Source organism: Acipenser ruthenus, chromosome 3 (genome assembly GCF_902713425.1).
Source record: "Acipenser ruthenus chromosome 3, fAciRut3.2 maternal haplotype, whole genome shotgun sequence".
In the NCBI taxonomy this organism is placed as follows: Eukaryota; Metazoa; Chordata; class Actinopteri; order Acipenseriformes; family Acipenseridae; genus Acipenser; species Acipenser ruthenus.
In genome coordinates, this window is record NC_081191.1 from 90,333,420 (window position 1) to 90,350,766 (window position 17,347).

Consider the following 17,347-nt stretch of genomic DNA (forward strand, 5'->3'; position numbering starts at 1 on the left):
AAGTGTGTCCAGCATAATATGTTTTCATTATAACTTCTAAGAAAGATTACTCGCTTATTAAAATGCAGCCTATTATATCAAAAGTAAGTCTTGGCCAATTTAAAAAAAAAAAAAGAAAAAAAAAATTAGTCGTTACACAGCAAAATCCTGTAAACCTCAACTGGTCAGACTCCTGGTGAACACAGAAGAGAGCAGTCTGGTCACCCTAGTATTAACTACTTTTTGGTAACTGGGAAGATTTTAATGTTCCCATTCAATAATAATAATAATAATAATAATAATAATAATAATAATAATAATAATAATAATAATAATAATAAGTGCTTCGTTTTCCAATATTTTTGGCTCGTTTTTGTTCCTGGTCGTTTGTGTTTCTTAGTGTCACCGGAAATGGGGCGTGTCTAGAGTTGCGCTTGTTTTAAAGAACGAGGTTGCTATTTCTATCAGGCAGTCCTTCCAAAGGTACCACCAAATGTTCTTGTCAGGACACTGCACTCTGATTGTTTGTCATATTACGGTTAATAAAATAATGAATAACCCTCTCCCAACACCGAAACCCTAGACCTAAGGTCAGTATCGTATAATGCAACCATTACACATCTAAAGTAATTCATGTTTGGCAGTGGATAAGTGTTTTTGTTACTTTAAAAACCGGAGGTGCTGACTTCTTCAGTTCTCCTGACAGGAAAATTTCGTGGTACCTTTGTAAGCACTGGAATCTGGCAACCCTGTGTGAGATGGAGGAGCACATGGCAGTGGAGTGCGGCGCGCCGGGCGCTCATGCTTTCACCCAAATGGTTAACTGCAACACAGACAGGCGCTGGGGTACGTCACCAAGTAGCGGTTTTCTTATTTAGTTTTACTTTGTGCAATTTTGGGGATTTTGGCGGTCGGTTTGGGTGGGGAAATACAGTAGATGACTTGGTGACACTGACTAGTTTAGTTAATAGCACATCACCAGCAATGAATCACATTAATCAATTACAGCATTTTAATGCTGGTTACATTTATAATCCCTAGGTCGGTAGGTTGATTCCTAAAAAACTAAAACATTGAAGCTGGTGGCAAGAGTAACAGTTCCATAAAAAAAAAAAAAAAAAAGGTATTTTAGTTACACGGCATATAGACCCAAAAGTCAAATCCTGCGAGTGAAAAGTATACAAGTACAAACGTCTTATTCAATCTGTACATTTTTACACAGCAGTGACGTTTAGAAGAGGAGTGGTTTTATGTGTCAACTCCCACGTGCTTTTAAGAGATGTGTCCAAGAAGAACCGCTTACTGCATGATCTGTCTGATGTGACTCAGTAGCACCAGTCGGCTGTGCTGCCGGTTCCCTAAACTGTAGAAGAGAAGGACGTTGCGGCTAAATTATATTGTTTTTCCAGTCTGCTTATATTTTTGTTACTGCCGGTGAACAATGGAAAAGCTGTCAGCAGAAATTTCTGGTGTCCCTCCTCTTTTCCACTGCGGTAGATCATTGTTTTTGATGCTGGTGTTGTGTAGGAGTGCAGGGATGGACCTGATCTTTTTGGATTTCTGCTAGAAAACACGCAGAGGACCTGCGTTATATTATTCGTTTTGCCTTGTTCAACAGCAGATGTATTTGGTGTTGCCATTCAAGCAGAACTATGGTGAAATTGCCAGCGCTCACACATTACTGGCCTCTCATCCGCTTTCTGGTCCCTCTGGCAATTACAAATATAGCCATTGACCTCGGGGAACAGGTTAGTAACATTTCCTTTATTTTATTTATTCTTTCAGGTTCAGGTCCGGTTTACCACTCTGAATTGCGCATTATTGATATTTTTTTCTATTACAAACACACATTTACTAAATGTTTATTAATATGTGTTTACCGTATAGATTGTATTATGTGTTTTTCCTCGCCCAGTGCATGAATCCCGCATCATTTTGTAGCTTAATGGCAGTACCGCTACCTCAGTCTATGTAGCAACGGATAAAGATGAACCACTGTTTTTGCATTATTATTTATTTATCAATTATCGAGGATCGTATTGCTTTTGGAAAGTGGGGGGCAAATGTGAGATGCAGGTTTCTGATATTACCGTATAGTATTTAACAGATGGCCGTGCAGTTTTTGACAGGTTGGCCGTGCTGTCACAAAATGCGCACTAGCATTTTCCGATAGGATCAAAACGACGGCTAGTGAGTTTTCAAACTGTTGTCTGTAGTTTTGTTTCAATTAAACATTTTTGAATAATCAATCAGGTCACAAGAATAAGTCACTACGTCTAACAAAAAACGTCAATTGTTTAAATACATCTGGTGGGAAACTGCAGCCTCCAGACTTGTCAAGTGCAATACGGTAGTGCTATCTGCGATGTTCAGTGGGATAATCCTAGCTGTCGAGTGGAAATTCTATATTTAGAAAATGAGGCAACATCGTTCGAAGTTCATTTAAATACCTAACGGCAGGATTGCTGGGAATGGTTCAATCTGTTTTTACATATGTGGTTTTATAGGCAGGTACTGTAATATCAAATAACCACAGTAGTACAGTACATTTCTTTCTGTTTCTGAGAATAGCACAAAGCTTCAAGAGTGTAATACCATCAGATAATACACTTAGGCATGATTATCTTACTTGTGTCTATGACTGATAAATCACTCTGATTTTGTTTTATTTTATATATATATATATATATATATATATATATATATATATATATATATATATATAATATAACATTGCTTGACTGGTGCGATTTTTTAGCTGTACAGTTTCCACTCTTTTGGAGGTCCAGTGATCCCCAAAAAAGTAGGCCTCTTTTGAGTTGAGAAATGTAACGTAAAAGTAAAGGTCAAACCCATTCAGACAGTTTCACCAAGTTGCTCGCTGGCTGTTTATGAAAGCAATGGAAGAAACTGGAATGGAGGCTTCACTATATGCCTAATGCATGTTTTCCATACATTTACATACATACACACATTTGAATGACATTTGAAATGTGGGGTTTCATAGATGTTACTGGTATTTCTTAACAGCTGTGCTGGTGGAGATGTTATGCTCTCAAAAGGTGTATTGCAGTTTTTTTTACCTCATTTTTAAATTCCTGTTTTCTCCCTCACCTGTTTGCTAAATCATCACTTGACATGGTTTGTATGAAGTCATCTGTCATCTTTGAGAGAAAAATGTGCTGACAGTACTGTACATTATTCAGTGCTGTGTACAAAACCTTTACGTTTTGCAGTAAAATGCCTTAACTTAATGATGAGATGTACAGTAGAAGGAATGAAACCAAGGGGTTAGAATAATATTTATTATGTAGTTGAAGATTTGTTATCTTCTACATAGAGCTAACAAAGCAATTCCAGTAGACCTCACCTAATATGTATAAGCATTACTTTGGAGATCTCACATTTTGCTCTATATGTTTTGCTATATATGTTGAATGTGTATTTTATTTTGAATGGTATTATTTTTTCATACCTGTTCGTGAACAAATACAATGGTGTTTCAACGTCTTTTGCACTCTTTTCAACACTGGTTCCTGTCACAAAGAAACGCAGGAGACACCCAAGTTGCTTCTGGGAGTTCAAGTTCTTGTAAATTGGTCCAAAAAAAAAATACTAAGGTCACACCAAGCAATCCTTTATTATCTGAGATCTGCTGGAAGTAGCCCTGCCAAGCTTCTTTTACCAACTAGGAAAAATTAAGCATACAGTACGAAGGGTTTAGAGACCTTCATTGTGTTTTCAAATTGTTGCCATTTGACTCATAAAAGATGTGTATAGTTAAGCTGGTTTCTAAGCAAGGTTCTAAAAAATACTGAAGCTACTACAAATAAAAAAACAAATACCCTTTGCAGTAAATAAATAAATACATAAATAAATAATGAAGCCGATCGGATAGCTGATTGCTTTAAGCCTAGACTTTTCTGTCCCTCAGCAATAAGATGCAATACATCAATTACATCATTTTTTACACATTATTTTTACATACAGTTACCCATTTATACAGTTGGGTTTTTACTGGAGCAATCTAGGTAAAGTACCATGCTCAAGGGTACAGCAGCAGTGTCTCCCACCTGGGAATGAACCCATGACCCTCCAGTCAGGAGTCCAGAGCCCTAACCCCTAAGCACTTTTTTTTAAAGTAACAAAAACACTTATTGACTGCCAAACATGAACTACTTTAGATGTGTAATGGCTGCAGTATAGGATACTGACCTTAGGTTTAGGGTTTCGGTGTTGGGAGAGGATTATTCATTGTTTTATTAACCATAATATGACAACCAATCAGAGTGCAGTGTCCTGACAGGAACATTTGGTGGTACCTTTGGAAGGACTGCCTGATAGAAATAGCAACCTCGTTCTTTAAAACAAGCGCAACTCTAGGCACGCCCCATTTCCGGTGACACTAAGAAACACAAACGACCAGGAACAAAAACGAGCCAAAAATATTGGAAAACTAAGTGCTTATTATTATTATTATTATTATTATTATTATTATTATTATTATTATTATTATTATTATTATTATTAGTAGTAGTAGTAGTAGTAGTAGTAGTATTAGTATTATTACTATTATTAGAAAAACTTTAAGTAGTGGGAAATGTGGGCGAGTAGGGTAGCCTATTGTAGATCTACTGATATTTAAAAAGTGTACTGTTCTAAACATTTTGACTGGATAATATCTAGCCTATATCATTAACCTAAAGTATGCTGATATTTTAGCTCCGTTCAATTAGAATTGCTGAAGCTACAGTTCTGTAGGGAAATTTGTATAAATTATATATGCACATGTATAATAGGTTTATAAGAAATATGTAGTAAATAACAAATAACACAAGGGTAGTACACAGCACTTTCTTATGGAATGTTGTTTTTATTTTTTTGTGTTTGTGTTAGGGCTGTGTTTGAAGGTTCGTTCGCTAGCCAGGAATTAGTTCTAAACCTTCACAGGTTCGTCAGGCGGCATTCACGCACTGTATGTTTTTTTTTTTCTCTATTAACAGAAATACTGTGTGAATACTGTAGCGACCCGTGGTTCCTGCAGGCAGGGGTTTCTCACAGACGGAGGTGGGACGCGAACCCGGGACCTCCCGCTCTGAAGCATAGCGCTGATACAAAAGAGCCGGCTCACTTGCAGGAGCTGGTATCGGGCTTATGTGTTTATATATGATTATGTCACCTACCAGCTCTGACCCGTACCCCCGTGCATGCTACAATACTATAAATCACACATTAAATGTTGCATGCAAAATGTGATCTTTTGATTTGTATAATGCATATTACTAAAACCAAATCGTTATATGTATGAACTCTATGTGCTGCCGCTGCCGTGTGGAGCAGGGTATAGTATGCCAAATCGTGGCATGCCTGCGTCAACCAAGATGGCGCCCTGACGCATTTTTATGGAAAAACCTTTGAGAATCTTCTTGGGAAGTGGTGAACCGATTGATCAGAAACTTTGCATACGTTATCAGCAACCACACCCGCTTTAAGTTTGCTAAACAGAAGTTGCTGCAATAAATTTTACTATCAAAATGGCTGCCACCAAATTCTCCAAAACGCACCACAAACATCAAACTGCTTCTGTTTGCAAACCGTTTAACCAACTAACTCTGAACTTGAAAGGCATCATCCTGGGGACAAAAATTTTGTAAAACAAAATGGCCGCCAGACCTACATCTTAAATTTAAAACTGCTTCAGTTTAAAAACGGTTTACTTGATTAATGCCAAACCTGAAAATCATTATGCCTGTATCAGTGAAATTGACTTTTTCAAAAATGGTGTTTATGCGTGAACCAAGATGGCCGCCTGACGCATTTTTTGGAAAAAAACTCAAAATCTTCTGGAGAACTGGTGAAGTTACTGATTTCAAACTTGTCAAATATCAAGAACTAAACCCGCTTCATCCAGTAATTGCTTAAGTGTGTGGTACTGGTACTGGGGCTTGGGAGCCGTAAAACTGCCTGGCAGTTCTAGTTATTATTATTATTATTATTATTATTATTATTATTATTATTATTTTCAGTAAAATGTGACCGTGACTGACAACCTGCTTGGAACAGTGACTGTTAAATAAAGCTTTGTTTTGCTGCAGTTCTTTTAATTGGCCGCAATAAGGTGCTGCTGCAATGCAAGCTTACTGTATATATCGCAAGCAGCATCAATTACGTGTACATAAAGAACGTGTATTTTTATTTCAATTATAAAAACATGATTACTGTTCTATATAAGCTGTGCTTTTTAAATTACATGTGAATGTTTTATTCCATTTATATGGATTACCTATAAAAATAATAGGATTTTCAAGTAGCTATGGTGACGTCACCAGTAAATTATGCAAGTAGTACCATCAAAGGTTTGAACCTTCCTTCGGGAATGTGTTCCAAACCTTTGAAGGTCAAAATGTACCCTTCATTGCAGCCCTAAAGGCTGCTACCCACCAGACGCACTGTGCAGCGATGCGTCCAAATGAATAGAACCTATATATTTGAGAAGTATCTTTCACACCACAGGCAACGCAGGAGCGCATGGGTACCGTTTAACCGAGGCATTTCAGAATGACGTGCTTGCATTTTTTCTGTCCCAGGAGATTCTGGCTCGCTTTAAAGCAGCACAAAGCATTTTTGTCCCAGATGGCTTCCATAGAGATCACTCTTGTTTACTTTTTGCTGTCTAAAACGTTTAAATAGAGGCTCAAGAGCTGCTGTGTTTATCTTTATATATATATATATTGTGAAAGGACTGCACCACTCAAGGTTCTTTTGCCCCTTTAAAACACTGATCCAGGACACAGAAATGGAGTTTAAAGTACTGACGCGCTATTTTTAATTCACAAAACAAAACAAAACACAAAATAAACACCTAGCTCTTGTTCGAGCATTAACTAATACAGCGACAGGAACCTAACTAAAACAGGACAGCTAGGCTGTTTCCCTGTCACAAAACAAAATAAAACAAAACCACACAGGTTTACACTGCATATACTTTTCTCTAGACTGCTCGGAAGCAGAGCACCTCTTCTGCCGCCTCCTACTCAGCAGCCCTGAGCAAACTGACTGCACTCCTTAAATACCCTGCACAATAACAATAACTACCAGGTGCAGGGGATAATTAATAATAAAACAATTAAACAATAAAACAAACAAAATACAATTAGGCTGAACAAAATGTGCCTCCGTACAGGATTTAACCCCCTCCCTGCTGTCTTACTATATATATATATATATATATATATATATATATATATATATATATATATATATATATATATATATATATATAAATCTCACATATCACACAGAGCTCGTTTTCATTTGCCAGTTTTTGAAACTGTTGTGCAAATTCTGGTGAGGCGGTAAATAAGTGCAAGGTATTTTTGTTATTTGTAGCGAATACAAACATCTGATTTTTGTATCCGAATACATGTCAAAAAATACTCGTTCAAATATTCGGATATTTGTCCCAGCACTAGTTTAAAGAATCAATGCTAAATACAAGTCAGGAAGGAGGGTGAAGAGGAAAATTATTGAATTCTGACAATATATATTTAACTGAATACGAAATGCCTTTCAGTCTATAGCAGACGGTGATTACATCAGCTAAGGGTAACAGTTAAACCTCAAGCGTCTGAACAACATTACACCCAACGCCTAGGCCATCTTATCTTGGGCTATACCCTATCTTTTGTCCAACTGAACTTTCTGGTAGCACAGTTGTAAAATGCACCAGACACACCCTATCTTCAAGCTTGTAAAAATCCTGTATAAATATCTACTGTAACTCCATTTGTGTTAACAGTCTTTCCTAGACTCTTCCTCTGTATACATGGATTAAAATATCTAGAGCTGATAATCAACCTGAATCCTGAGTCTCTTTGGATAGCAAAAAATAAATCCACTGCAAGGGCTTTTGCATAACTGCACTTCCAGTGTTTTAATTGGATATACACAATTTCATTTTTCTTTGTATCGGGGGGTGTTGTTTATTATTTATTTCTTATCAGACGCCCTTATCCAGGGCGACTTACAATTGTTACAAGATATCACATTATTTTTACATACAATTACATTTTTTTACACATTATTTTTACATACAATTACCCATTTATACAGTTGGGTTTTTACTGGAGCAATCTAGGTAAAGTACCTTGTTCAAGGGTACAGGAACATTGTCCCCCAGCTGGGATTGAACCCACGACCCTCCGGTCAAGAGTTCAGAGCTCTAACCACTACTCCACACTGCTGCTTTATTGGTGTTTATCAGTTGAAACCAAAAATCTGAAGCCTATGATATATAAACAGTCCTATTATGCTTCTATGGGCTTGCCCTTGCCTCTCCGTTTGAAACAGTTTGAATGGCTTAGTCATTCTGTCATTGGAATTGAGTGAATGCAGCTGATAAAATAAATTCAATTCAAAGGTTTATTTCAGTTTTCCAAGAACTGTTTAAAGAGCGTCCAAAATGACCCAGTGTAATTAAGATAACAATAGGAATGCCATTCAGTAGTGCTTTCTGAGGGAACATCACTGTGTAGTGCAATGACTCCTTTTTATGGACAAAAGATACAAACTACAGGGTGCAAACATACAGTATAAAGTAATACTGGGAGACAGGACTGGTTGTTTGAGCTGTTTTGAATTCTGATTATCAAGGTCCGGTGGTTGCTGGGTCATCTTTGCTTGCTCAATATTTTTTAATTTTGTAGACTGAAATAATGTTGGTGCTCGCAGTGACTTCTGACCTGCATAATAACCCTGCAGTGGTATAAAGAGTGCAGTGGGATTGGATTACTGTTTTATTTGGCCAGCTGTCAAAATGCAGGGCTGCCTTTTATTATTCAATCATTTAGACAGGCTCATTTAAGTTGTTTGACTGCACAGTATTGTCCTTTGAGAGAGAACTGATAAATGATATGATCTTCAGTAAGGTGTGTGTGCAAATTTATATTGATGGTATTATAGTGATGTGTTATATGAATATTACTGTAGGTGACAAATATTAAACAGGCTATGAGATTTCTGATTTAAGATTTGATTTAGACAGTCGGTAATTATCATATTTTCTTGGTGGCTGTGCTGTGGGGATATTCCTTGACTGTGATGTGTGATTTAAATAACTTTTTTATAGGCCAAAATGTGCACAGCAGGGGGATTATGACAGGTTGATCCACTTGCTTGAATTAATGTTAGTACACTTGCAAATCCCAATTGCAGAGTACCAAAAGTTGATTCGCTAAATTAGATCAAATTTAGTACTGATTGTAGCGTACTAAACCAGCCCCTCGAGGTCGCAAAAAAGATCCACCTGAAGTGGACAAGTTTTTATTTCAATTTTATTAAATTTTGCATTTGACTTTTTTAATTTAATGGTTTAATTGTTCATTTTTTTTGTGTGAAGTGCTTTGGAATCCTTGTGATGAAAGGCACATTATTGTTGTTATTTATATATGTTTTTAATTTTTCAAAAAAGTCTAGTAAATAATAATAACAATAACATACCCTGTTTTTGTTTTCTTTTTAAAGAAAAAATGTTGCCACCAATTTTCCTGAACCTTCTCAACATGTAAGGCTTCATGCCGAGTTGTACATCAGTGGGGATGTTTTAATTATAAGTTGGGCTCTGTGCCAAGGGATGGTTTCATTTCCCCAGGGATCAGCTGTCCGTTCCATGATCAGGCGGTTTCTCTGGATGTCAGTTTTAATCTCACACTCAAGTGCTAGTGGGTATTTCAAAACAAGCTCATCAAAAGCTACTTTTAAATGTATTTGTGAACCCAATACCTAATTCATCTAATTCCACATTATTGAATTTCTAAATAACTAATGTCAGATATCTTGGCGAGCACCATTTCTCTGGGGAGCAAAACTGTAAAGACAGCTATCGGTTCAAACAAACCCTGTCTTCGATGGCACAGATCTTACACATTATAATCTATTGTATTACTCTTAATAGGACTACCATTGCTTTCCAAATGGTCACAATGCTTCGACGAAACCTTAACGGTAAGCAGATATTTGTTACCACCAAAAATTAGAAACCATAATAATTATCACAACAAATGTCTTCTAATATCATACTGTGGTATACCTTGGTAAACGCAGAGAACAGTGTTGCATATTGAAAGCATGATAAAGCACAAGTAAGCATGGTATAAATAACACAGAAGTATGGGGTAATTCCTCAAGTTGACTAAGGAGAGGTTGTTGCTTCACCTTTACTATAGGACAATTATTCTGTTTTGTTGGAAAGCCCATGAAACTCATCCAAGAAGCTGAAATTTACCAGCAACCTAAAGGCTGTCAGACATCAAATGGAGTCAGTTATTTGCAACCTCCTATTACATTACTTCTGACTGGATTATCACATTTTGTAGAGTACTGTAAAATATACACCTATAAATGAGATCTGGAGTGATTTGAGTCGGCTTGGGTTTTTACGGAGACCCATTACAAATTGTCAGAAAGCTCAAGTTACCGTCTGAAATCATTAACCTGCCCTTTCAGTGTAAGAGAATACTTAAGACTTTTAAGATGTGACACTTAGAAGCTGTTTTGCCTATATTGACAACAACTAAAAGTCAGTTTGGTGTGCTGCTTTGTTTATTCAATTATATACAGGTAGGTAGGCAGTTGCAGCCTATAGTAGGGAAAATAAACCACTGACCGGGTTTCCACGCAGCTCAGAAAGTCATCAGTCTCTCTCCACAGTCATTATTTATTTGACATGCTCTGTAGGAAGTGTGCATCTAAAACATTATAACACTTTAAAAGGGTGGGTAAATCACATTCTCACGCTAACAAGCCATACAATTTACCAAAAATTATTTTGCATGGAAACATGCCTGGAAGTCGTACAAGGCCAAATTGGAAGTCAGACAGAAACATTTAAATATACCTTTCCATATTTTAATATTCATTAGGTTATTTGCATTTGGAAGGAGAATATCTCTGGCTAAAAGAAAGCTACATGGAAACACAGAGAACCAAAAAGTACTACCAAAACAGAGTGAGAAAAAGATGAAATTTATTTTTTGATTTTCCATGGAAATTGCCCCACTGAAGATATTTTGGATATTATTATTATTTATTTGGCCAAAGTCTTTATCCAGAGTGACTTATAGGTGTTACATGGTTACAATGCAAAATATTAGAGCAAACAAACTATTTTCCCCTTGTCCTTTCCAATGGGTGGCATCCCCAACGGCACATTACAAACCAAATCCACTCAGTCCTTTGTGTGACCATGGGCCCGCAAGTCACTGCTGCATATGAACGATCAACTTACGCTTATAAAGAGTGATATGATCATTGGTGCTCCCTCTTCAAATTACACTATTTTTGCAATATTACAAAACTTTTACCAAGCAGCTCAGAAGGTCAATGCAAGGACTCAGGAGTTGCTGGTTATGTTTGGTTTATTTCCTTTTAAAAAAAAAAAAAAAAGTGGGGTTCTAATACGCTTTCTGTATTCTATTCTGCAGTAACTCGACAAAATAATAAAAGATTACCTTTTTATAGCCTATATGTTTCTTTGAACTTTGCCCGATTACATTAAATTGGTTGTAAATATTGTTTTTTATTTTTATTTTTACAGTACAGTTCTATTGAATTTCAGTACTGCAGCTGAGTAGCAGGGATTTGAATACTGTGAAAATTGGGAACTGTGTTCTCTACATGAAAATAATGTTGTTACTCAGATACAGTTAAATTTGGCTATGTTTTGTCTGAGGCAAGTAGGTCAATTTTACAAATAAATATAAAAGGTTCTGGAAAGTCTCAAGGTATTTTTGTTTAACAAGAAGTTGTTGACTTAATTCTGCACTCCCTTTTAGCTTTCATCTCACTCCAGAACACACGTGAAAGGATGGCTAATTTATAAACATTGCTTTTCCTTTTTTATTGTAAACAGAAGTAGGTAAGGATTAAAAAAATAACTTCTAATAAACCTTACTATATTTAAGATGTGTAAATGAACAACAAATCACCTTCAGTGGAATCAGAATTTGTAATGGTGAAATGTGGAGGACCTGTCTAGGTGTTGGGCAGATGATTTTTCTGACGATCAATTGAGATCTTACTGCCACCTGCATAGGAGTTATGCTGCAGATCTTATATTGCAATGGAAAAAAAGCACATACAGCAAGATTGCCATTCTTCATTAGTAATTATTGGCATGAATTATTGGCATCTAACATGAAAGCTGCTTCTCTGACCTTAATCCCGTCAGGTTTCGTGAGGGTTCAGTTTGAGAACAATGCTGGCAATCTAAAATTAGACTGGGTTTAAGGATTGCAAAGATAGTAAGACCTTTAAACATGACTGGCATGGCTTACAGTATGAAAAAATAAACTAACATTGCATTTTAGTTCTGGCACAATAGCAAAACTGAGATAAACACTGTCCGAGTCACTGTGTCAGTTTGATTCGCAAGGTGTAGACTTACTGGTTGTTTAATATATATCGTGACATTCATTCCCTTTTGTGTCTGCTGGAAGTGCTACAAAGTTAGACCTGGAATAAGCTCAGGAAAAGCTGCAGTTCAAGGGCATTCAAGTTCAAGACTCCAGATCTGATTAAATCCTCCCTCTGCCAACAGCATGCTATGTTCATTTCAGTTGGATCAGGACAGTTGAATTATCAGCAGCTACAGCTCCCCACTCTGTGGGTGTGAAGAAAACAGAATTCAACTCAGGGACCTTACTATACTTGAGCGATTATGTCATGGCGTAGTTTGCGCTATAAGTAACTGCTTTGCTCACAACAGATATTAAAAGTCTCTAGGGCGGGTTGTTTATGGCTTTGTGGTTGACGAAGTTGATTTACAGACAGATGGCGTGCAATTTATTGAGTTTATATTTTAATAATAGAGCAGACAGTTTTGTCTATATTTAGCAAATCCAAATTGATCCTCGGAGCATTGGGTTTTAGAATCCATTGTAAATGTACAGTATTACCTGTTCATCTGTTCAGTGTACTGGCAAAAGTTTACACTCTCAGGATTCTGTTACTTTGGCAGTCCCAAGGGGCCGCACATGTTTGGGAGAACGGTCTTTCACCTATCAGCTCCCAAAGATGTGTAACTCTTTTACTTATAGTATGAAGATGGAATTTGACAAGCTCTCCTTTTCTGGCTATAAAGATCGTATTTGGGAATTGCTTAGAGCCTCTTGCCATTGTTTTTCCTTTAGTCCACATTAACATATAGATGTGTCATATTTATGTTGTTCTTCTTTGTAGGCAGCAGACTAAGTTTGAACCACACATGTATTTATTGTGTTGCTTGCATTTGTAATTGTTTAGTTGACTAACAGGACCCCCTTGTAAATGAGGCCTCAGTCTCAATGTGTAAATCTTCTGTACAAATAAAATAAAAGAACACTTACCTCAAACTGACAAATGAAAGAATTCTTTGTATATATAAACAGGGCTGGGCTATTCATTCAGGGTGGCAGACTGTAAAAGCAGTTTGTGGTATTTATTGCTGCCAGAGCAGAGCTGGGTGAATCTCTATCTGTATCTGTACCACGGAAAGCTGCATCTCCCATTTAATACCAGAGGCCTGTTTTGTTTATTTTGTGTTGGAAAACAATAAACAAGCTCATCTGCATTTAGGTGCATTCATTTGTTTGTTTTAATGTAGATAATGTAGATAAAGCTGTTCTTATTGACTGTTATACATTAGAACAAATTATTGAGGGTCATTACGTCAGACCTGTGGCAGTAAAGTATTTGCTATTTTCAGAAGCTGTAGGCATTGCCTACAGTTTGTAGACAGGTCTGGAGCTTCAGGAAATGAAACATTTACCCAGCCCACCCTCGTCAATCTTGCCATCAGGTTTACTTCTGTGAGGTTGCTTGTTTTGTGAGATTAAAATAAAAAATAAAAATGTCATGGGGGCCACACCCTGCCGAGAATCGGATTTTCCTTTTGTTAATTATAGTAATTGTCACTATGATAGGTAATCCCAGTGGTCCTTAGGGATTGGATTAAATTGTTGTTTCCAACCTACATAAACTTATTAAATCAATATGTGTCCCAATTTGGCATTTTAATGTTTTAGGTCCTTGGTCCTCCATCACTTTTCTGGTCCCCTCCTGTAGGCTGTATTTTTATTTTCAGCAACATAGGAGTTCCTGTGGCTAGTGCTTATTTCCATTAACTTCCAAAAGGTTAGACCCTTATTCACACACCTACAGTAAATGTGTTTTGCCCTTTTTAAGGTCCATGGCATCTCAACTGCTAAAACAAACTGTGTGCTTTAACTTTTATCTTAAACATTATGCTGTTTTGTCCCTTTTTTATGTAGAACGTTCCAGTCACGCAAAAATATTGCAATAAGTTTGCATCCAGATGCTTAAAGACAAATAACCTGAAACCTGAAAATAAAGTACAGTATATTAAATATGTTGCCTACAGTGGAAAACCATCTGAAACATAAAAGTCACTTTATTGACATATTATTATTATTATTATTATTATTATTATTATTATTATTATTATTATTATTTATTTCTTAGCAGACACCCTTATCCAGGGCGACTTACAGTCGTAAACAAATACATTTCATGAATCACAGTACAAGTAATAATACAATTAAGAGCAAGTTAAATACAATACATATGCAATTGACTGATACATTTTAATTAAAGGTCTCTTCAACTTTATGCATTATTTCTTGAATGAAACTCATTAGCAATGAAAAGCACAAATTTGATAGCAGGCTACAGTGTAGATATTATGTAAATGATTAACTCCTTTTGAAAATTTGCACATGCAAATTGTACCATTTACACTGGGTTACTTGAGGGTGTAAACTGTATTATCTTCCTAGTGATGAGCAAAACTACTGTACTTACGTAAATAAGTTCAAGAGAGACAGCTTGTTCAGCCTGTAAAAAGATAATCAGTGAAATACACAGCACCAGACACATGCATGTTTCAGCTGAAATGTCTGTTACTGGAAGTACTGCAGCAATGGCAGCTTACCAGTTTGCGCACGGAGCTCAGCAGGTTTTATGCAGAGATGAACTTTGTGTCCATACAGCTTAGTTTCCACGCAGCTTAGAAAGTCGTCATTCTCTCTCCACATTCATTATTAATGTGACGTAGCACACTGTCGTGGGGTCCACCTGCCCCTGTGCGTATTTTGTGTCATATGTATGTATGTATGTATGTATGTATTGGTGCACGGGGTGTGCATGTGGGGGGGGGGGGGGGGGATATAGAGGTGGCAGGGAGGAAGTTAAAAACATGTTGGAATGTGGCTGGAGTCATGAATTGAATAAATGATTAAAGAATTCATTAAGGCTGCAGCTACAGGTATATAAATAAGGTGATCATGGGTGTTAGCGTGGTAGAGGTAATGCTGGTGTTAGAGGTATGTGGTGAAGTGTTTTTTGTGTTCTGTGTCGTTCATCCTGTGTTATTTATGTCTGAGTGTTTTGTATAGTCCTTTTGTTTTGGCCCTTGTGCCTTTTATTTTGACCAGTGTGTTTTGGTATTTGTACCGTTTTGTTGGGTTAATTTGTTTGATTAAGAAGCGCAATAGTGCGTTTAAACTTTCCTTCTCTGCCTCCTGAGTCTCTTCCTGATAATCACCAGCCTGGGCTGTGCCGTCAACCTGTCTCACACACACACACACACACACACACACTCACACACACACACACACACACACACACACACACACACACACACACACACACACACACCACTCGCACACACACACACACACACACACACACACACACTCACACACCACTCGCATTTCACACGCTATAGGAAGTAAACATTTAAAACATTACACGACTTTAAAGGCTTGGTAAATCACCTTCTCACACAGAAAAGCTGTACAATTGACCCGAAAGTTTTTTTGTTTGGTTTTTCTGCATGGTAACATGTCCGGAAGTCGTACTGTACATTATGCTCGAGACTTCAACAGTGAAAATTCCATTTGTGACGTAACCTTGCGACACTTTCTACTAGAACTGAAGACCCTACCAAGCAATACTTTAGTGGCAAGCTTCTTTGACCAAATAGGAGGGAAAATAATAAAAGGGGTTTAGAGACCTCTTCATTCAGTATTTTATATATATATATATATATATATATATATATATATATATATATATATATATATATATTTACGTGATACCATTTATTTTGTGTTTTAGATTATTGTCATTTGACTCATAAAAAGCGTTTTAGCGTTGTTTTAAGCATTGTTATAAAAAAATACTGAAGCTACTACAAATAAAAATAAAAAAAAAAACATTGCAGTAAATACATAAATAAATAATGAAGCTCTTCTTTACACTTCCTATTGTTATCTTCGTCATTGGGCACCGAATAGCTGATTGCTTTAACCTAGATTGTTCTGTCCCCCTTTGCAATAAGATGCAATTCGTTGTACAATAGCTTAAGTACCGTTTATCAAGAGTACCTAAAAATTCTTGTTTGTACCAAAATTTGTATTAAATTAGTGTAGCTGTATTACACCGTGTAACAAATTTTTTGGTTCCTGCTTAGTAAGTGTTATTTCCTAATTGCTTATGCCTCAAAAGTATAGAAAATGGCTATTATTCCCCACAAACTTTGCTTTTGTGACCAGGACAGTGATATTTTGAAATTTACCTATTTTCCAGAACATTCCAGATAGATTCAGTGCTGAGTAAACTTGGAGTAACTTCTAGAACTTTCCAGTAATATAAATAGTAGTATAAATACAGGGGCCTTAAGCCCACCAGTTCAGTTTAGTTCCAGCTGCCTAAGTGGATACATATCTGCATTTTTCTGAGATGGCATCAAGGTCATAGGAGACTTCAAAATGGTGGCATTCCTGATGGGTCTCCAAGGCGGTTTTACCAAGTTTCCCTGCTATCTTTGCCTTTGGGACAGCAGGGACACCAAGGCGCACTACCACAGGCGGGACTGGCCACAGCGGACTGAGTTCTCTGTGGGAAGGAACAACGTCAAGTGGGAGCCACTGGTGGACCCCCGGAAGGTGCTGATGCCACCACTGCACATCAAATTGGGCCTTATGAAACAATCTGTCAGAGCTCTAGATAAGGAGTCGGCAGCCTTCAAGTACCTTCAAGATTTCTTCCCTAAGCTGCCTGAGGCAAAGGTCAAAGCCGGTGTCTTCGTCGGACCACAGATAAAGAAGATCCTGGAGTGCAATGAATTCCCCAAGAAGCTCACTAGTAAGGAGAAAGCGGCTTGGAACAGCTTTGTCGCAGTGGTTCGGGGCTACCTGGGCAATCACAAGGCCGAAAACTATGTGGAGCTGGTTGAGACTCTGGTGAAGAACTACGGCACAATGGGCTGTAGGATGTCCCTCAAAGTCCATATCCTTGATGCTCATCTTGA

At 37.2% G+C, this 17,347-nt stretch overlaps 1 protein-coding gene across 2 annotated transcripts in view; it reads left to right on the top strand.

Annotated features, from left to right (window-relative positions):
- The first annotated feature begins 1,249 nt into the window (after window positions 1-1,249).
- LOC117435468 (progressive ankylosis protein homolog B) overlaps window positions 1,250-17,347 on the top strand; it is a 52,924-nt gene continuing 36,826 nt past the window's right edge. Inside the window, exon 1 of one of the 2 annotated variants that reach the window (XM_034058641.3) lies at window positions 1,250-1,727. In XM_034058641.3, coding sequence (XP_033914532.1) covers window positions 1,632-1,727 — 96 coding nt within the window. In that variant the 5' untranslated portion in view covers window positions 1,250-1,631. The remainder of the gene's footprint in view (window positions 1,728-17,347) is intronic. The other variant, XM_034058640.3, reaches the window with a different exon arrangement.